A 23,130-nucleotide genomic window follows, 5' to 3' on the forward strand; every position below is an offset into this window, starting at 1 on the left:
TTCGTTCGGTAACTCGTTGCCAGGCCGTACTAGGAATGTGAGATATGGTCGGAACTCGATCGACTCGTCGAAATGAAGCACGCTAGAGAGTCGGCAAGTGCTCGGTTGGATATTATAGACCTGTGAACGAGCCGGAGGGGTGGTTGTGCCGCTAAATTGAAGCGCTCGAAGGTAACGTCTAATGAAAGCATACGCGCGTACCTAATATCCAGCCCACTAGAATGTAATAATTTCGGAATGGTACTTCAGAGAGGTGCACTTCTGCAACAAAGGTTAACCACGCGTATAGCTATTCGGAATCGTGTGCTCCCGGGATCGACTCTCGATCGTCGAGAACATACGCAAAACCTAAATACAGGTAGAACGATTTATTAGAAACTCTTTGGTATCGAACCTACCTCTATCTGTCTATCTGTCTGTCTCTCTCTCTCTCTCTCTCTCTCTCTCTCTCTCTCTCTCTCTCTTCTTCTTCCATCCGTCTATCTCTATTTCTGTTTCTCTGCACGTTCGCGTTCTCTCATAAGCTCCGACAGTTGAAACCTATCGTAGTACTTTCGTTTTGATTCGTCGTTGTTTCTATCACGTAAAACATTCGTTCCCCTATTCCCAATTCTCATAATATTTCTACAATGATAACCACACACGAGAGAAAAGAAGCAACAAAACTCTTTGATAAAACTCTAACCCATGAAAATTAATCACTGATAATAAAGTTTCATATAAATCGAGAATATTATCTATTATATCATACAAGTAATAATGATTTCTTAATTTTCTCTAATTCAATGATTTTCTTAATTTAATGTATTTAATGTATACATGATCATCGATACTGTAATAGATTTCTCTTTATAGAAATATCTGTTACGTAAGTAAGTAAATAAGTAAGTAAGTAAATAAATAAGTAAGTAAGTAAGTAAGTAAATACGTACGTAAGTATTTCGTGGGTATCTAACGTCGATTTGTATATATATATATATATATATATACAACGAGACTGCTTTCGCACAACGTAATTAGATTACTTTGGGTACGTTCTCGAAACGAGATATTTCATACGTATTTTCACTGGTAATACTTTCGCGGCGATTTGTTTCTTTTTTCTTTTCTTTTCTCTTTTTTTTTCTTTTTTCTCTCTCTCTCTCTCTCTCTCTCTCTCTCAATCTCTTTCTCTTTCCCTGTATTTTCAACGTTATTTAAACGTTTCGGAATATCACCACACGTGCGTTTATTTTTGCGATCGATTTTTTTTCTCTTTCACGAAACATATACATACATATCAGACATACATACATATATATATATATATATATATATATATATATATATATATATATATATATATATATATAACGTTATAATACCGAATCGTCCGTCCGATATTTTTCAAGATATCAAAAGACTTATTTAGTGCAAGGATAAAACGACGTTTCACGGTAGATCGATTCTTGAAACGAATAATCTTCGATTCGATATATTGATATAAGAGACGACGTTCCAACTTTCTCTCTCTCTCTCTCTCTCTCTCTCTCTCTCTTTGTCTCTCTCTCTCTCTCTCTCTCTCTCCTTGAGTAAGTACAGCGTCTCATGTCAAAATGCGTTATCGATGAAATCGATATAGATTCGAGTTTGAAATCAATCAAAAAGCGGAAGGAAGCGTAACAAAATTTTCTACGTGAATGAATAGCCGAACTAACAGAAGTTGATCCGTAGTAGAGGACTGGTCAAAATGAAATATAATCATTCCCGTTGATATATTTTTTAAAATGCCTCCTATAACCCTATTTTTCTTTCCTCCTTTTCCTTTTCTTCTTCTCCTTCCTCTTTTTTTGTTTTCCTTTTTCTTTTTTTTCTTTTTCTTCTCGTGTCTCTAACGAAGAAAAAAAAGAGAGAGAGAGAGAGAGAGAGAGAGAGAAAAGAGATTAAAAGAAAAGTAAGAAAATATCTAGAACAACTTGTATTTGTCGAGCGAATCAAAGAAGAAAAATAAAAGGAAAAAAGAACGAAGTAAAATTAAAAGAAAAAAAAAAAAAAAAAAAAAAAAAGAAGAAACTGAAATAAAGTAAAATTAAAAGCTTCAACGTGTGCGACAATAGAGAACGTTCTAGAAAAAAAAAAAAGAAAGAAAAAGAAAAAAGGAATGAAACGTAACTAATGAAAATCAAAGGAAATCAATTTTACGATGATTCTAAGGAAATGGTACAAGAAATTAGGATAATTGCATTAAGGTTTTTACCGTGTTCACCGAAACGTTTTCGTTAACACACATACAGATGTCCGCGCACATATACATATATTACATGCATACATACATATATATATATATATATATATACATATATATATATACACATAAACAATGTGGCTACGTGTCAGTATCACGGTCCACGCGTGAGAGAGGGAGGTAGATCCGTGAGTGTACGTGGGTGTTGTAAGCACAAATTGCCACAAATTGGAGAAAATTGAATGAAGCTTACAGCTTAACGAAGGCACTAAATCCTTGCGGAACGACCTATCTCAACACGCGGCCCATTTTCGTGATAAGTGAGGAAGTACTGTGCGCTTAAAACGCCGTGTTTCAACGAGCGCGTCTACCTTCGGGGTTTCGAAGTTCGATCGAACATCTCTCTCTCTCTCTCTCTCTCTTCCTCGCTTTAATATCCGAAACGATGCTTTAATCGTATATGTTCCACTAAGCCGAGCGTGTGATTTGTACGTCCTAAATTTAATAGGACAATATTTTTATCTTTTCTTCTTCTTTTTCTTTTCTTTTTTTCTTTCTTTCTTTTTTCTTTTTTTTTTTTTCTTTTTGTTTATCTTCTCAACGAAATCAAGTAAAGTGAAAATTGAAAAGTGCTGGTCTATCTGGCCGCTGGATTTTTTCTGTTTTTCTTTTTTCGCTTTGTTTTCGTGCGTGATTTTTTTTCTTCTTTTTTTTTTCTTTTCTTTTTTTTTTTTTTTTTTTTCTTCTATCAGAAACGAAAATTCAATCGAGCACGTACGTAACGTAAGAAGGAAAGAGAAAATAAAGAAAAGAAATCATTGTCGATTAATTACTATTAAGCAGGGATATTATTTCTATACCAATCGAGAATCTTTTTAACATAGTTCCATAGATTGTTTAGGATTAGAGAAGTAATGGAATTTTATGATGAAGGGGAGAGAGAAATAGAGAGAGAGAGAGAGAGAGAGAGAGAAAGAGAGAGAGTGAAACACGAATTAGTATCGATCGATTCAAAGTCAACACAAAAGGGATTCAATGAGAGAGAGAGAGAGAGAAAGAGAGAGAGAGAGAGAGAGAGAATGTGTGTGTGTGTGTGTGTGTGTATTCGTGTGTATGTATGTGTATAGTAGACGAGGAGAATGTCTGAACCATGAATGTCAAGAACCTCTTCTAAAGTCCAATTAAATGAATCATCGGCTATCTTTGTCGATTCGATCGTCGTCACTCGTTGTTCATCGTGTTTGTAATAAACAAATTAAAAAAGAAAAAAAAAACAAAAAAAAAAAAAACAAAAAAAAAAAAAAAGCAACGATTCCCTTACGTCTTTATTTTTCGACAAACAAACAAACGAACAAACAAACAAACATTATTCACAGGTAGTAATATTATCTGGAATAATCGAAATATTGTTTCGGATAAAAAAGGTAAAAGGAAAGAAAGAGAGAAAAAAAGAGAGAGAGAGAGAGAGAGAGAGAGAGAGGGAGAAAGGGAGAGAGATAGAGGAAAAAAAAAAAAAGAACGAAGTTCGGATTTAAAAGAGCCTTGAAAAAAGGAATGATTGAAAATGAAAAAAAAAAACGAAGAAAAAACAATGAAAAAAAAAAAAAAGAAAAAAAGAAAAAAAGAAAGAAAACAAAACAGAAAAAAAAAAACAAGAATTGTTATTGAGATATTACTCCAAGCTCTCTCTCTCCCTCTCTCTCTCTCTCTCTCTCTCTCTCTCTCTTTGTTATATAGATGGATATGCAGGTTGATAGATACATACGTACATACGTACATACATACATACATACATACATACGTATGTATTTTCGTAAGTCCTGGTAACGCAGGATTTTCGGGAACAGGAGGAGAACAACGAAACGAAGCAAAAGCAAAGAGGATAAGAGAGACGGATAGATACGAGAAGATACAAAGGCAGATAGAAGAGAAGAGAAGAGAAGTGGAGTGGAGAGGAGAGGAGAGGAAAGGAGAGGAGTGAAGAGGAGAGGAGAATAGTAGTTGGGAGGAAAACGTGGAAGGCGAATGAGAGACAGGGAGTACCGAGCGAGCGAACGAGTGAGTGTATATAAGAGAGAGAGAGAGAGAGAGAGAGAGAGAGAGAGAGAGTGAGTGAGAGAGAGAGAGAGAGAGAGAGAGGAAGAGAGAGAGAGAGAGAGAGAGAGAGAGGAGCTCGTACACTCCCGGGGAATTGTTATGTGGGCATTCCTGTTTCTGGTATGTAATATCAGAAATTCCTGTCTACCTGTGTCGCCTGTTACCAATGCACGTTACGTTCGAGTTCGAATAATGTCAGCTTAAAAGTAGTAGATAGGTAGAATAGGTAGGTAGGTAGGTAGGTAGATAGGTAGGCAGGTAGGTAGGTAGATACTCGTATAAGTGTCTCGTTCATTAAAGAACTTTGGCGAGAGAAAAAAGATAGGACATAGGTGATAGATATAGTAAATGATATTTTTATATTTCAGATCGTTCTTTTTCTTCTTCTTCTTTCTCACTCCCCCCCCCCGCCACCCACCCACCCACCCACCTCCCCCTCCTCTATCCCTTTTCTCCTTTCACTTTAATTTTTTTTTTTTCTTTCAATATCTTAATCTCCTTTCTTATCTACGAAGAAATATTAAGGTACGGTTTTAACGATGTGACGGAACTTCTGACAAATGATGTCACGATGATAATTGTTACAAGAAAAGATCGAGGAATAAATCTTTCTATAGATGATATCTGAATAATTTTATATATTCGATCTATTATTAAAGAAGCTTTGTAAATGTTCTTTATTAGTGAGTAATGATAACGTACAAGGATGTCAATTATTTATATATTGGCAATGTTAGTTGAATTTTCGAAATTTAAAGGAAAAGAGAAAAGAGAGAAGATAATAAGAAGATATAAGAAGGAATGAAAAGGAAAAAAGAAAAAAAAAAAAAAAAAAGAAAAAGAGAAAAAATGTTAAAAATGTTAAAAATAATTAGATAACACGAGAATATCTTATATATGTATATGTAAATACGTATCCTTTTTTAAACGTATAAAATTTGATCTAGAACTAACTTTGGTCTTGTCAACGGATAGGATAGTGTTTTAGCCGGGAGGCATCGCATCGGTCGCGTGCATTCGACACATTGTCAATTTGCTGGCGTTGTACGTCCTCTGTCTGTTTAAAATCGATCGCATCCAGGCCACACGTATATAGATTTAACGTAGAATACATACTCACATACACATACACACACACACACATACAGTCACCCACATACATACAATACGTTACCAGTGGATGATACATTATTTTCGAAAAGAGTAGGACGGAGGTTACCGAGAAATATCGTTTCATCAGTTAAAACATATTTTCTCTCTCTCTCTCTCTCTATCTATCTATCTATCTATCTATCTATCTATCTGTGACGCTCTCTCTTTCTCTCTCTCTCTCTCCCTGTCTCCCTCTCTCTCTCTCTCTCTCGCTCTCTCTTTGATCGTACGAATAGAAAAATATTATTTATCGGAAATGTCGTAAGAATCGAGAAAAAAATTAACAATACGTTTTAAATGAGAAGTGACTAAGAACGATTTAAAAAGAATTAAAAATCGATTAATAATTTTTGAACTTACATAGATAGGGTTAGAGTTACCTAGATATATAGATATTTGGATAGTTGAATGGTGATGGTGTACGTTTTGTGAAATATCCATGCACGTTTGAAGCACGTCGGAGGATTCTACTGTTGGTTCGCGTTCCCGCGTTGCATTCCCCGGTTATAGGTAGGTATCTGTTTCATTAAACGAGAGATTCCATAGAATTTTTTGGAAATACGAGCTGGAAACCATCGAGACCGCCACGAAGCGAGCGTTTGTCGTTGACGTTCGCGTTCGATGTAACCACCGTCGACAAAGAGAGATAGATAGATAGAGAGAGAGAGAGAGAGAGAGAGAGAAAGAGAACGAGGACGAAAACGAGAATGAGAGAGAGAGAAAGAGAGAGAGAGGGAGAGAGGAGTCGAAAATTTCTCGGATCGTACACCCCTGACTATACGCTCGCGACATTAATTATACTTAATCGGATTAGCGATATATTTGCATACGCTGTACCCGTTTCCGATCGTACGAGCACGACGGCGATTCCATCCACGTGTTATTATTAGGGGAAACGCGAATGCACACGAGGAATATTAAAAGAGCAACCGGTTGCCTAATTGATAACGATGTGTTCGTGCGTCGATCAAACACCTATATAAATATACATATTATACGAACGTACGTACGTGTATACGTATGTGTATGTATGTACGTATGTATGTATGTATGTATGTATGTAGGTAGGTAAATAGGTAATATTTTTAATACTTTAACTCATAGGAGTTCTTAGTTTCCTTTATAAAAAAAAAAAAGATGAAAGAACAACAACAAATAGATTTCCTTGAAAAATACATTGTAGAAAATTAGAATGTTATATAATGAAGAAAAATAAAAAAAGAAAAATCTTATCGAAATATTTAAATGGATTACAGATGAATTAATACAATTTTTCTAATTCAATGCTTGTATCGAGAGACTAATCTGAGAATAATATCGAACGTTAACTATAACATCCTATTATCTATCCTCGTTTTTATGTCGCCGTTGGAAACGCGACTTCCGTTTTTGCAGGACGGACGGCACGTTATATAAAAAAGGGTAGCTATTGAATTAAAAGGACGTAGGCGAATAAAGCGAGCGACTAGGGAGGGTAGAGGCAGCACGGCGTACGATGATAGCACGAGAGAGTATGAGAGAGAGAGAGAGAGAGAGAGAGAGAAAGAGAGAGGGAAGAACGAAGAGAGAAGAGAGGAGAAGAGAAAGAGGAGGTTAAAGAGGTGGAAGAGGAGGAGGAGGATGAGGAGGTGGAACGAGCGAGAAGAAGGAATTTCTCTCTCCTCTCTCCTTCGTCGTCTATTCAACCTCTCCGAACCCCTCGTTACCCCTTATCCACTGGCATCATCTCCTCATCCTCCCACCTTCACCGTCCGCACACGGTTCGCCGTGCTCGCCGGCCATAAAAATAAAATTTCAATAAATCTCCGGGTAGCGAAAGCTAGTGGGGCATTCAGAGGGCGGGCTACTCGCTCATTGGAGCTACCGTCCCTGGCGGTTGCCGCCTACCGCAAAACAAAGATACCAAGTAGGAGAACTGTAACCTGAATAGAGTTTACCCCCTGGATATGGACGGACCTGCGCGACCGCCTGCCAACCAACGTAGCCCCGCGACACCACGAAAACTCACTGCCAACCGACCCGACGTGTCCCGATATTTTCTCGGACTACCTATCTACCTACCTACCTACCTACCTACCTACCTATCTACCAACCTACCTAACCTACCTACCTACCTATCTACCTAACCTAACTACCTATCTTTTTGGACCTTCCTTTATTTTTTTTTGTGTCCTCTTTTTCCCTCCCCTACCTTTCTTTTTCTTTTTCTTCTTCCTCTTCTTCTTCTTCTTCTTCTTCTTCTTCTTCTTTTTCTTCTTCTTTTTCTTCTTCTATTTTTTTTTTTTTATACATCTTCTCCTTTTTATTTCTCCTCTTTTACTTTCTTTTTTACTTTTTATTATTATTTCTTCTTCGTCTTCTTCCTACTTCTTTCTTCTTGCACTTCAATAATACCGCCTTCCGATAAATATATTCTACTTTAAATTTCTTATTGATATATATATATATATATATATATATATATTTTTTTTTTCTCTCTCTCTCCCTCTCTCTCTCTCTCTCTTTTACTTTTTAATATGCAAATCGATATTCATAGATAATAATCGTCAAATTAGGACGAATAGATCAATGGGGGTGGGGGGCGGGGAATTATTCGATCGGTACTTTTGTCTTCTTTTCCTTTATTTCTTCTTTCTTTTTTTTTTGTTTTGTTTTTTCTTTTTTTTTTTTTTTTTAGGAAAGAAACTCCTAAAACACCTAGACGCGAAGATGAATTTGTTCTGCGAAGATGAATTTGTTTTCTATATATATTAGAATCGATATCTATATACTCATCGATATAGATAACATTCTGTCGTAATGAAGTACGAAAAGGAGTATAAGCGTAAAGATAAAAGGTGAGATGGGTTAAGGGGTAACGTCGAAGAAGTTTCTAGATACGGTCCTGAGTGTCGAAGGATAGGGACGATTTAATATCACGCCCCCAAAGCAAAGAAAGAGTGGGGAACGGGGAAGAAGGGGTAGAGTATGGGGGAGGGGGTGGGGAGGTTTGGGTTGGTATGGATGAGCGAGGAGGACGGACGAGTCGCTAGCTACGATCGAAGAGAGGGTGGGGGAGTTTGGATATGGCAGCCAGGCAGTCCGCTGTTTGCCTTGCTGAGGCACGGGCCGTTCCTCCTCGGCCGAGCCCTAAACGTATTATTTGGAATAAGACTACGACGACTACGACGACTACGACGACTACGACGACAAGGACGACGACAAGGACGACGGCTACGAATACGATAACAACGACAACTACGACGACCACGAAAACAACAGGGACGAGGGCTTTAACAACGACGAAACGCAATATAAAAGATTTATTTATATCGACGACGAAAATCGACGAATTGTTTTTCGGTAATAAAAGTCCCTCGAGGAAGGGCACGGTGCACGCGATAGACGCGTGGATTTCTGGTTCCGCGTACTGTGTTGGAGCCACGCTCCCCGGGTGCGGCATGCTAAACAATATCTCACCCGGCGGTTCCGTACACGGTATTCCCGGTAAGTAAGAATCAAACCAGTTCATCATAAATTCTGAGTTAAACCATGGATAATTAATATCGGCATTGTTGAATACGAATTATCATTTGTGTAAGTTGTTAACTATTAGCTCGTTTCTTTTCTTTTTTATTTGTGTGTGTGTGTGTGTGTTTTTTTTTTTTATTTTTCTTTTCTTTTCTTTTGTTTGTTTGTTTGTACGACAACAAAAATACAGGTCGATCGAGTAAAGGGGATCATTTATATCGTCTCTCTCTTTTTTTTTTTCTTTCCTTTTTATTATTTTAAGATATTATTATTATTATTATTATTATTAGTATTATTATCATTATTTAGGAGTTGTCGAAAAGAATTTTTTTCAAACTTAAGCTCGTTCCTGACGAATATGAGATAAATTGTCAAGAGAAGAGGAAAAAAAAAAAGACATGTTCTCTTCCTTTCATAAGGCAAATATGATAATAAAATGTCGTTCGTCGTGAAATTTTTTTAACGAGTGTAACTACGAAATCAACCATGATTCGCCATGATGTGAGATATATTTGGATTATATGTGCAGATAAATGTGCCTGTGAGAGGTCAATCCTTGTTCGATCACGAGAATGAATATGTGTTAGTTGTGAAATGATTCGTGTATTTAAAATTCTAAAATTTAGGACATGATATAATTCATCGAAATTTTAATGACATATAAAGGAAGAAAATTGGATTGTTTATGTGATCTATAAGTTCGTGATTAGATTATTTATTGATTAATGGTGTTGATTAACGTTGATCGTACTCGTTCGATGTAATTAATGAAAAAAGAAACCACGTGGAAGAATCGATTAATAATTAATTAACAATTCTATCCTTTTTTATTTAAACATTATTGAACTTCTCGTTCGTATGTATCTGTCAATTGAATATAAACGAGTTTTTTATATCAGATATATATATATATATATATAAATGTGTGTGCGTGTATGTGTGTCTCTTTTTGTGTGTGTGTGTGTGTGTGTGTGAGAGTGGAAAGCTCAGAAAGCTTTTAAATTTTTCTTATTTAGGATCGATATCACTAACGTCATGAACGAGAATCTCTGACTTTGCGAGGATGCATAAATACCTAAACGACAAAGCGATTCGACTTCAGGTGTATAGGTACTATCGATTATCGGTAATGTCCCACTCAGAATTTATACTTATTCTTGCCGAATTGTATCAGATAATCTCTGATATTTCCTTTTACGTATAAAATACGAAAAAGTGAATAAAATTCGAAAGAATGAAAAATCATATATATGGTAGTTCCTTCGGCTTTCTATCAGCAGCCGTCGGACAGAGAGTAATACACGTTCAATCCTCTATAAATATTTTCATTATTAATTATTAAAAACAATTGGAATTTAAATTCCACCAACAACAAAGATCAATTCCCGTTCAAATTTATATTTAATGAATATTCGATTTCGATCTATCATCTATTTTTGTATCGTTCAAACGATGCATGATATAACACCTTTTCCAATCGATCTCTTTACAAATCCTCATTTTTAACTATCGTTAATTGAAAAATACAGATCTTAATTTTTAACTAGAAAATTATCAAAAAGAAATTCATCGAATTTCTAAACTTCTCAAATATACGTCAAACTCGATCAATTTCTTTTCATTCTCTTTTGTATACTTAAAACAAATCGATATAACAACTATTAACACCTAGAAAATCTCTAAAGAAATTGATACAATTTATTTAATACTCATCGTCGTAACTATTTAGATTTTTTTTTTTTTTTTTTTTTTTTATTATAAACCAATATCAATCATGATCATTCGTTTGTATAAAGTTTTAGTAAAAATAGATATCTGAAAGAAAAGAAATTAGATCGATCTAATGTATTATTAAATAGATGAAAGCAAATATCTTTAAGTTTTAAATGTATTGTTGATTGCATTTGAAAGAAACTAACGACAATGAAGAAATTAAATGAGAAAGTTCGTGCGATATGAAAAAATTAAAAGAAATAATAAAAAGTATAAAGAAGAAAGGCAAAAAAGAAAAGAGAGAAAAAAATATTGAAACGAGGGGAGGGAAAGAAGGGGTTTGAGGGTATGTGTGTGTGTGTGTGAGAGAGAGAGAGAGAGAGAGAGAGAGAGAGAAGGAAATCCTCGTGGCCGCAACACGTGGTCCCGACGACGGCCTTCCACCTCGCCCAAGGAAAGCGCTTCTCGAGTTTGATGACCTTAATTACCTCAACACTGATTACATTAGGCGAGAAGTTAAGGAACGATTTAGAGAGTTAGGATGTTGTCGGTGGTGCAAACTGCAAGGAAAGTGTTAGGCTCTGAGCCTACTAAAATGAGCTTCGAATGATCGTATAATTTTTCAAAATAATACCCTTGATAATAACTAGATAGAGATCATCAATAGATTTCTAAAGAATTTATCTGCCATGTTATATCACGGTTTGTAATAATAAATTAATAAATTTATTTATTTATTTATTTATTCATTAATTTATTCATTCATTCATTCATTCATTTATTTTCTATATTTATTTATTTAGATTTATTTATTTCAATGTTATCTAGCCCGTGTTTTGATTTTCGTTGCACTTCACGAATTCTCTTAAATATCGGATGTTGACTCGTAATAAATTATTCGAGTAGCTCGATATAAATCGAATTTAACCGAATGCAATATAAAATAATTAATCTCTCATTATCGAAGAATATCATTTACGTTTATCTATGTATGTATCATATATAGATAGATCAGATTATAATGCGTGTCGCGTGTAAATTTCGTTTTAGAGACGTCGACGCGTTGTTATTGTGCATCATCATTCGATCCAGCGAGTTTGATTTTAAGAGGAGATGTAACTCTTTCGATACTTTCCTCTCTCTCTCTCTCTCTCTGTCTCTCTCTCTCTCTCTCTCTCTCTCTGTCTCTCTCTCTCTATCTATCTATCTCTGTATTTTTTCTTTCTTTTTTCCTTTTTTTTTTCTTTTTTTCTTTTTTTTTTTTTTTTTTCTTTCGAATGGATTAAATGTCAACGGTGTATCTCGTGGCCACCATGAAAGTGCATGCGCGACTGTGACAACTGAATAAATACGTCCGTCATAATATTCACCGGGAATAATTTGATTTATGAATTTATTATTCAGTCACTTTGAAGCTGCCGCCTGTCAATCGGCAAAATATAAAAACGCCGATCAACGTGGATACCATTATCAGTATTTTTTTCAACGCTCCAACCGCACCAAGTGGAAAATTTTCTTTTGATAGATTTGAATTTATAGAAAAAAGATAGATAGATAGCTAGATAGATAGAGAAGAGAAAGAGAGAGAGAGAGAGAGAGAGGAGGAGGAGGGAGAGAAAGGTTTAAATGTAACGAAGAGGAATTTTAGAAACAAAATAGAAAAAAATTCACGGTGATTGATAATTTAGATTTGTACGATCGGCGATTGGAAGCGATTTTAATTGTTAACTTCAAATATAACAAAGATTACAAATTGTTCAATATAATTAATATCGAATAATATTATTAGATATTGATCATCGACATTGAAAGGATCAAAGGGGATATTCGTTGAATTTTTTCGTATTTTCAAGGACGTACTCTAATAAACGTCGGGGATACCCAATAAAATGGGCTCATAAAAATAAAAGAGAAGTAAGGACCATGCTCGTAAAGTTTTTCATTCATCCCGAAAATACGATTTCATTCAGTGGAACTTCCTTTCTACGCGATCGTCCATCTAATATTTCGACGCATGTATGTGAGTGTTTCGCTTCCTTCTTCTTTTTTTTTTTTTTTTTTTTTTATATCTTTGTTTCCTTCCTTCTTGCTTTTTCTTTTTGTTTTTTTCCCCTTCTTTCTTATTTTCTTTTTCTTTTTTTTTTTTCCAAGAGAATCATAAATCGTTTTGGAAAATCTCACAGGAATAAAATACAATTTTGATTGTTTCTACACATTTGACGTTTTACGTTTTGAAAGTTCTTCTTCTTTCTCTTCTTCTTCTTCTTCTTCTTCTTCTATTTCTTTAAAAGAGAGAGAGATAGAGAGGGAGAGAGAGAGAAAGAGAAAACAAGAAATTCGATCACCTTTCGTTGCAATAAAATAGAGAACACGATAAAGTACTTTGGCTGTTTACGTTCGCGTCTCGCGTAACAACGTTCGCCACTCTTTCCAGAGTTTCCTTTGTATCTGTGTATATGAGTACGTGTGCTCGCGCGTATATGTATGTGTGTGTGTGTGTGTGTGTGAAACGAAGATAAGTACTCCCTGGATGCGTTTGCAAAATTAATTTTACTATCCTTTACCGACGTCGCTAGTTTTCGTGAAAAACTACTCGTCTCATTTTTACTTTCGTATCTTTTCTTGTCTTAACAAAGGTTAGAGATTGGGGATGGGTTGGGTTGGAGGTCTGGAGGGGGAGGGCGAGGGCAGATTGTAAGGGAAGAGCTAAACTAAAAGAAGAAGAAGAAGAAGAAGAAGAAGAAGAAAATGAAAGAAGAAAAAAGAGAAAGAAGAAAGAAGAAGAAGAAGAAGAAGAAGTTGCTCGAGGAAATGAAAAAGAGAGTGAGAAAGAGAGAGAGAGAGAGAGAGAGAGAGAAGAAACAAAAGGAATAAAAAAAAAGAAAAGAAAAGAAAAAAAAAAGAATAAAATTCACTTCTCTCAAAACTAGGCAAGAAAACTCGAGCGCGTAAACTAAAGCTTAGATGGTTAATTATACTACGTGTAAGATCTTTAAAAGTCTTTCGAGAGACTCTTTCGATAGTATTGGTCGAATTAATACGGAATAAAAACGCATTGACGAATTGAAAATGCGTACGTCACTCTAACGAAATGCCGTTTTAATTGATTTTGATTCTAGAAAAGAAAATGGAAAAGAAATGGAAAGGATTAGAGAAAAAAAAAGAAGATAAAGAAAATGTAAAATGAAAAGAAAAAAGGTGATAGAAATTATTTTAAATCGGTGGACCGATGTACCGAGTTCGATTGATTTCTATTTTTTTTTTTTCATTTTTTTCTTTTTCTTCCTCTTTTTTTTTTTTTTTTTTTTTTTTTTAAATCACAACTATCAAATATAATTACGTTGTAATGATGATGAATATAAGGGGGGGAAAAAAAAACTAAACGATATGACATTTCAATAGATTCGTTTGAAATCATTTGTACCATTTCATTCTATTCTAGTAGTAAAGAAAAAGTAGAAAAAAAAGAAAGAAAGAAAGAAAGAAACAAACAAACAAACAAACAAATAAATAAACAAACGAGAGAATAAACAAATGAAATAAAAAATAATTATCTACGATTTTAATTAATCGATCGGATAAGTTTGAAGAGAAAAGGTTATCGACGCTATCACGTGTAAGTAGTAGTATACTTAAGATAAGCCTTAACTCCGTTAAGGTTCAATTCGTTTAACTTCGTATTGCCGTTCGAATCTACTTACTATCAACACGTTCCTACCGGCTTTCCGCTCGCGTGGGCGTACGTTTTCTTACAAACACGTGCATAGATAAATGAATATTCTATACGTTTATATCTATATCTATATAGGTTTTTACATACGTACGTACGTACATACGTACGTATGTGCGTTCGTGTATATATATATGTGTGTGTGTGTGTGTGTGGCCCTCCGTAAAGGTTTCGTACGAGTCTTAGAAGACGGAGGCCGGTGACGATTCTCACACTTTCCTGCTAAGTGGCCCGTGTGCCCCTCGCCACCAGTCGGCCAGCTTCTGCTCCTATACAAATTTAAACTACATAGAGCAAAAGACGACAAAGACAGAAGGGAAGAGAGGAAAAAGTCAGAATGAAAGAGATATATATATATATGTGTGTGTGTGTGTGTGTGTGTGTATGTGCGTATGTATGTGTGTATGTGTGTATAAGGGCACAAGTACGATGATACCAACGAAAGAGATTTTTTTTCTTTTCCCTTTTCTCGTTCGCAGGAACGAAGGACCTTCATACTCAAGATTTAAAACGTCACGAGAAGTTGGACGGGGTATTAAGAGTGAACTTGGGCAGCGGACTGTCTACTGGTGGTGGCCTGCTTCATCAGGAATTAATCATGACTATGCCTGGCGCAGGTGAGAAAGAGAAAGAGAAAGAGAGAGGGAGAGAGGGAGAGAGAGAGAGAGAGAGAGACAATCAATAAGATAAAGAAATCATTATTCGTATTGTATTGTAAATGAAAGTGAAATTCAATGATAAAGTCACGTCTTATTTTCTTCTATTTTCTTCTAAAGTTAAAACGAGAGAAAGAAAGAGAGAGAGAGAGAGAGAGAGAGAGAGAGAGAGAGCGATGAATAATGTGATTCGTAATTAATGTGGATCGATGAAAGAAAATAACAAAAGAAAAAAAAAAAAAAAGAAAAAGAATTAAAAGCAATTTGTGAACAAAAAATGCGAGAAGATTTTAATTTCAATTTGAACAAAAGATTTGAATAAAACATTTCAACGCAAAATTTTAAATTGAACAATGTCTATATGTCGGATACTAACTTATTTCTTTTTCGTTGTTAGTTACGAATAAGTCCATGTATATGCATACCTATGTATGTATGTATGTATGTATGTATGGTATTGTAAGAACGTATATAACTAAAAAGTGAGTTCTTTTAGTGACTTCTCGCGATCTACGAAGCGTATGATACGAGCGTGTTTTCAAGGATGACGTAACTCCTCTCTTTGGTAGATAAAGAAACGCACTACCCAGTAGAAGACCAGTAGAGAAATATTTCTAAGAAGTAATAGCGCGATGTGTGACGTATCGACGTGAGAATAGAAAATAGGGTAAAGGAGAATTCAAACGTTTTCTTCGAAATCGTTTAAAAAAAAAATAAAAAAAAAAAAAAAAAAATATCAAAGAAACAAAGAATAAAAAAGTCACATTTCAAATCAACGATTCCGTATATCAATGAAATGAAAAAGTTATACGCTTACGAGATATATATATATATATATATATATATGTGTGTGTGTGTGTGTGTGTATATATACAGTATCCCAACGAAAAATGTCCATCGTGATTATTATGAAATCTAGTGATTTTTTTCGAGAAACGAAAGAACCACCATGACAAAAGCAAGATTGATCTGTAATGACGTTTTTTTCGAGAGAAAAAAAGAAAAAAAAGAAAAGAAAAAAAAGAAAAGAAAAAAAGAAAGAAGATCAGTAAATATCGTAATAATTCTGGCGGACGTTTTTTATTGGGACACTCTGTACATATCCATATCTATCTATCTGTCTATCTATTGATCTATCTACCAATCTATCTATCTATCTAAATATCTATCTATCTATCTATCTATCTGTGTATTTGTAATTTACAGGAAGCGCAACGGCGATTGGACAAGGAGATGAAAAGCCAGTTAAGCAAAAACGACATCGGACGCGTTTTACACCGGGACAAATTAATGAACTCGAAAAGTGTTTTTCGACGACGCATTATCCTGACATCTTCCGTCGCGAAGAGATCGCTGGTAAAATCGGCCTCACCGAGAGTCGCGTCCAGGTGAGCTGAAACGAGTTAGGTATATCCCTTAAACGATATATATATATATATATATCATATATATATATATATTTTTTTTGGTTTTCTTTTTCTTTTTTTTCTTTTTTTTTCCAACGGCGTAGGTGTGGTACTCAACTCTCGTTACATTTTTTATTTTCTTTTTTCTTCTTTTTTTTTTCGGTCGACCAACCCTCCTTTCCACCCCACCCCCCCACGACCTCGGTCTCGGTATTCGCCTCTCCCTCTCCCTCCCCCCGTCCCCACGTATCTCCATCCCAACCCCCCATCCTCACCCGAGCTTTAGTTGGTTAAAATACGATATGCATTTCATTAGCAATTTATATAATGTGAATGCTCGCCGTGAACACGTGGAACCAACTGGATTTATGTGTATCGAGGTAGACAAATTTCTGGTTAACTGAACGCAATCCTCTATCAGTTAGAATAATTCCGTATCCTATCAAGTTGTTAACGTAATATTTATCACGCGATAAACAAGAGCTCCCGTTAGAGTTGTTAATCATTTCTTTTTTTCTTTTTTCTTCTTTCCTTTTCTTCTTTTTTTTTTTTCTTTTTGTTTGTTTTCTTTCCCCTCCCCCGTACGAGCTTTTCCTCCTCATTGTGAAAAGGATACGTTCGAAATAGTGGAAATATAAATAATTCCTCGATGATAACGACGACGACGACGATGATGATGATGATGATGATGATGATGATGATGATGATGATAATGACGACGATGTTAAGAAATTGATTTGAGTAAGAGTCGAATTAAAAAAGAAAAAAAAAAAAAGAAGAAGAGACAAAAGAAAAGAATGGAAGTAAGGAAGGAAGAGAAAAAAGGAAGAAAAAAAGAATAACGTAATAATGTAGATATTAAATAGAATAGATTTTGTTCGAACGACGAATAAGAGAAATTATTTTGAAGAATTTTAATATGAATCATGAGAACGCGTGCCAACGGTTGATACCATGGCTACCGCAACGCAGTTTTGGAATCAATTGTTCCGGCCTATCGTGGCTTTTCGGATTAAAGTGAAACTTGGGAGTAGGTACCTACTAGCTAAGCCCACCCCCAAAACTCTACTACGGGGGGTCTTGAATTTTGGTGGGTTTCGCCACGACGACAACCGCAAAACTTTACGGGGATAGTAACAACTCCGTTTCCAAGTGAACTCGCGAGAATCAAGACTCTCAATCCCTGTTCTTCCTTCCTATTCTCTCTCTCTCTCTCTCTCTCTCTCTCTTTCTCATTCTCTCTTATCATTTAGTAACTTTGAAAATCGAATCTTCACTTGGTCGAATAAAGTCAAGCTCTTTCAGAGCTTACGTTTCACTAGTTTCTTTTCCCGATAAAACATTGAATAAGTACGTGCTTCTTCTTTTAACTTTAACGAATAGACTTGATCATAAAAAATTAATGTTCAGAAAGAAGAGAGATAGAACTGTGTTGGCAATTAAATGGTTTAACAATTATGATCTCAATGAGATGACTGTTCAAATGGGAAAATTTTGAAACTTGAAAGAATATGAATGAAAATGTAAGACGGATATATTGTAATTATTGAAAACTTTTACGTTTGAAATAATACAAATTTGAGTTGTATAGAAACGATATATATATATATATATACATATATACAATTACACAAATCTCAAATTTTTAATAATTAATTCAAATGTGATCAACGTTGTAACGATTATTATTTAACGGGATAATAATAGCGATTGAGAATTTCGTCATAGATGATCGAGTAGGTCGATTTCCTTTTTTCTTTTTTTTTTTTTTTTTTTTTTTTCCTTTTACCTGATACACATCTCCTCCTTTCTTCTCTCGGGTCTTCAGAGCACGGAGAAGAAAAACGGAGTTAATAGAAATTCATGAAAATTTCATTCGCAAGTTGGAGGCGTCAGTCAAGACGCGCGTTGAGCCGCATATCAAACAGTCCCTCTGTTTTTCTTCTCGCTTTTTCTTCACATCTCTTCGTTTTACTCTTTCTCTCCCTTTTGCACACATACACATAAGAGAGAGAGAGAGAGAGAGAGAGAGAGAGAGGGAAGAGAAAGAGAGAATACGATGGAATCTCTGCATTATTTCTAACGCTCTGCTAGCTTGTAAGAACTCTAACGAGACAGTCACCGCAACTACTGAATTTAAGATTCGTTTTTGTCTCTCTCCCTCCCTCTCTCTCTCTCTCTCTCTCTCTCTTTCTCATATCGAGACGACGAGGTATTTTATTATCTAAACATTCTGTTGATTCTTTTTCATAAAATATTTTTTTTTTGTTCACATTCAACGAGATTTATCGGATAAAACGGTGGACGTGACGAAGAGACAGGAAGAAATTATTCGTTAACGTTAGAACGTTAGAATCGATTCTACGGCTTTGTACGAATTACATTATTCATCGATAAGATCAGCCGTTCGCTTTTCCAATGACGTGAAACTCCCGTATCATTAATTCGTATTAATTATATCGTATTAATTCACATTCCTCATTGATTCATTTATTTTCACGACTTATCTATATACATAACTCGTCGAATTTACGAAATTCTATCGACTCCAATATGTTTACATTTGTATTCCCTATGAAACATAAATTTTTCTCATGTCTACAAAATAATTATATAATATCTATCAGATATAATATCTGCTTTATATAATGGCCAATCAAACTATGCATTTAATGAACATACGTCAAAGAATATACAATTGTAACGAGAATATTACTTATTAAAGAGGAAAAATATAAATAAAAAAAAAAAAAAAAAAGGAAAAAAAAAGAAGAAGAGAAAAAAAAAGAAAAAGGAAAAAGATATGTCCTTTTTAATCGGATTTCGGAATCAATCGAAATAAATTCTAATAATATGCGAATTCCATGCAACGTGATATGTTTACAGAGATTTTAAATTCTCAAATAGAATCTATCTATATATATGCTCATGCACGAGCGCGCGCACACAGAGAGAAATTTTGATCTTAAATGTAATAAATAATTTCACGAAGAGAAAGTCCAATAAAATTTCAAAACAGAAAGATATATATTACAAGTATGCTACTTGAAAGATTAAAGCAACAGAGAGAGGGAGAGAGAGAGAGAGAGAGAGAGAGAGAGAGAGAGAGAAAGTAACAAGACATTATAAAATTCTTAAGTAAGAAGAAAGAAAGGAAAGAACGTATATTTAATCGGACCTCGATCGAGCTAAATAAATTCTAATTACTTTTGACAAGGGAAGATGATGATGATGATGATGATGATGATGATGACAGTATCTACTTTCTTCAATTTGGATTTCAAGAAGAAGTGGAAATGTCTCCGAAAGCTCGTGCTCGAAAGAAAGAGAGAGAGAGAAAATAAAAAAGAAGAAAAAGATGAAGACGACGAGAACGAAGAAGACGAAAATGAGAAAGAAAAAGAAGCAACAGAAGAAGAAGAAGAAGAAGAAGAAGAAGGGATCGGTCGGATGGCTGGGTACCTAATTGAAAGAGGTTTTCCGTGAGTGAGGAGGAGGGTAGACATCAGCAGAGCGAACCTTCAGCGTTTCCAAGGAAACCCGGTGCGGCGGGTACTCGTGTGGAGAGGGCCTCAGGCACACCAATCCGGCTGCGAGAGAAAGGCGCCGGCGCTTCAGCGACCGGGCTGTGCTATCGAGCGTCGCTATCAAAGATTTCTTGACTTGCCATGGCGGACTACGACGACGACGACGACGACGACGACGACGATGAGGACGACGACGGTAACGGTGACGATAACGACGATGATAACTTTGACGAAATATTTTGCTTGAATATTTTCTTCCAATCTGTAGTACCTTTCAAATCACAATCACCTCACAACTCCCTCACCATCCCCTCCGAATCAATTTCCAGAGTCATCAAGAAAAAAAATCGTCAAATTTTCCCGATGCAATAAGATTATGTTTTCTTTTATTTCTTATTTTTTCTTTCTTTTCATATTCATTGATTTTTCACGTTATACGTATCCCTAAACTGAGCTAAGAAAGCAACAAAATGGGGAGGGGAAAGGAAATGAAACAAAAAACATATATTTATATATATATATATATATATATATATATATATATATATATATATATATATACAAGCATTAAGTGGATAAGAAATTTTTCGATATATCATTCTGATAGTATGAAAACGATTGACGTATTATATTTCCTTCGTAATATTATTTTCATCTTTCGAGAATATAAATTTGTTCTCGATAAATGAACAAAAACGGATGTACAATGAATGAAACGAATCGTATTATATTTGTCCCATAGAATGAATGTGAGCATGATTACTTTATTTAAAACGTTGTACAACCAATAAGCTCCCGGTGATCAATGCGACGTTCTGTTCCGAGGAAAAGAGGAAAATCGCAGCTTCATTAATCGACGTTAATTAGCAACTATTATATGCGGGACAAGCCGCCAACGTTATCGTTTCGCGAAAACGTTGCTTTACACGAAACGATAATCATTCCGAAGTGGCATTGTTACACAGCTGTTTTCGTTAATGCCAAGTGCTTAATTATATACTTTAATGTGATTATCGATAACGTATAACTGACAGAGAGAAAGAGAGAGAGAGAGAGAGAGAGAGAGAGACAAATTTCTCTCTCTCTTTCTCTTTCTCTCTCTCTCTCTCTCTCTCTCTCTCTCTCTCTCTCTCTCTCTCTCTCTCTCTCTCTCTCTCTCTCTCTGTACAATTAAACTTTTCGTGGTTCGAATTTTCGTAGGTACGTCGCGCGCAGATTCGTGAATGAGAGCCGATACGCCGAAAATTCGATAATACGCGAGAATATGCCCCCCCACAGCTACTTCTATGGCCCGAATCGAGCCGAGTGAGTGAGAATAAAATAATCAAAAGTCGTCGACTTTATCGTTGAAAAATGCACGAACCTTTGCCGGCGCGTCCGCTACGCGTTTAATTAATACTAATGGATATAATGGATTCTACATTAGATCGAGTCTTTTATTATTTGAAATGGTAGGAGAACGAGAGATTAAGAGAGAGAGAGAGAGAGAGAGAGAGAGAGAGAGAGAGAGAGAAATAAATATTTTCAAATCCGTGAAGATTATTCTTGGCGAACGTTTAAGTGTGACTCGATGAGAGAGAACGAACATTCATAGGGGATGGGGGTGTAGAATTGGGGGAAGGGGGGAGAAAGAGTGGTAGTCGCGGGTAGTTGCGGTCGGTGGGAGAGATGGGATGGGATGGTGTGGGTGTTCTGGAGTGAGGGCTATTAAAAAAAAGGAGCAGTATATTCGTGCCGGTAAACGAACGTTATATAATTCAGAAAACGCAAATGAAAATAAATATTTCCTTCCTCTATCCCTCGCTTAGCCCCGCTCAACCCACCCTTAACCGCAGTCGGGGTCCGCCGCCGCATTTCCTGACCAGATTGCAACGAAAAGAGAGTGTAGGTAGTTTTCGCGTCGCTCATACATAGAGAGATTTTAAATTTGTGTTAGGTGTTTGGGGTTAACGTCGAAAATATTATATACATAGACCGTAGAGAAGAGAAATACAAATATTATTTGTACGATAAATCGTCCAGGCACGAGGCATTCAAATATCGTTCGTCGCGATGAACGGCAACCGACGATAGGTAATGGTAGAAGCAGCACCAACAGTTCAACACTAACAACAACAACAACAACGACAACAACAATAGCAACAACAACAACAACATTCAGCAAAAGCAACGACAATAACAACAACAGCACTAGCGTTCTCATCGTCATCGCGTCGCGCGTTTTCCGAATCGGTTTTTGGAATGGGGACAGGGGACGGGGAGTGGAAAAAAAAAGGACTGGTGACAACGCGTTTCGCTTTGGAGAGGAGTGAACAGGAGGAGGAGGAGGAGGAAAAGGAAGGGGCGGTAGCAGAATCGAAGGGGGGATAAGGGGGTGGAGAAAAGTGATGGTCGAAAGCAGCAACCCCTCCCCTGTCCCCGGGGTCAATGGCTTTTTTTCTTCTTCCTTTTTTTTTCTTTGCCTTCTTCTCTTTTATTTTTCTATTTTTTTCTCTATTCTTCTTTTTTTCTTTTTTCCCTTGCTCTCCTTTTTCTTCTTTTTTTTTTTTTTTTTTTTTTTTTTTTTTTTCGCTTGATCCGTACCGATTTTAGAACGAACGCAACGTTATTTCTTACCGTCAATCATTTCGCGAATTTTAATTTCGACGTCGTCAGCTTCAATGTTCGCGCGCGCGCGCGCGCGCGCGTGTGTGTGTATGTGTTTCAAATAAAGCTCAATCATCACGAATTTCGAGAAGAGATGGCCCCCGGGCGCTGAGACAAAAGCTTTTTTCAGTCGATGCATTCATTAAAAAGCCGACGGTCTATTTCGGGATTCGCGTATCGGCACTTTACGGTTTTAATTACGCGTATTTTAATCCGCCCAGGAGACATTTTCTATTTCCGGTGCCAGTTCGCCGTTCGCGTGCTCACTACGAACGAGCTTTATTAGACTCTCCGTGTGCAGCCGATTTAAATTTAATCATAATGAAGAGTCGATTAAAATTGCAATCGTCCGCGGAATAGAACCCATAGCGCCGAGCAGTTAACGTCTGCTAACAGGCATTTAACTTAACTGCCTCAGGTAACTGCTCGTTTCTAGGCTGAAGGGTCCTTTCGATTACTACTGCTCGGA

At 35.9% G+C, this 23,130-nt stretch overlaps 1 protein-coding gene across 2 annotated transcripts in view; it reads left to right on the forward strand.

The window, feature by feature from the left end:
• The first annotated feature begins 8,532 nt into the window (after positions 1 to 8,532).
• Positions 8,533 to 23,130, forward strand: part of LOC124957964 (homeobox protein orthopedia-like) — a 31,952-nt gene continuing 17,354 nt past the window's right edge. The window contains exons 1-3 of one of the 2 annotated variants that reach the window (XM_047515584.1): positions 8,533 to 8,959; positions 14,906 to 15,043; positions 16,289 to 16,470. In XM_047515584.1, the coding sequence (XP_047371540.1) occupies positions 8,539 to 8,959; positions 14,906 to 15,043; positions 16,289 to 16,470 (741 nt within the window). In that variant the 5' untranslated portion in view covers positions 8,533 to 8,538. The remainder of the gene's footprint in view (positions 8,960 to 14,905; positions 15,044 to 16,288; positions 16,471 to 23,130) is intronic. The other variant, XM_047515585.1, reaches the window with a different exon arrangement.

Source organism: Vespa velutina, chromosome 2 (assembly GCF_912470025.1).
Source record: "Vespa velutina chromosome 2, iVesVel2.1, whole genome shotgun sequence".
Lineage (NCBI taxonomy): Eukaryota > Metazoa > Arthropoda > Insecta > Hymenoptera > Vespidae > Vespa > Vespa velutina.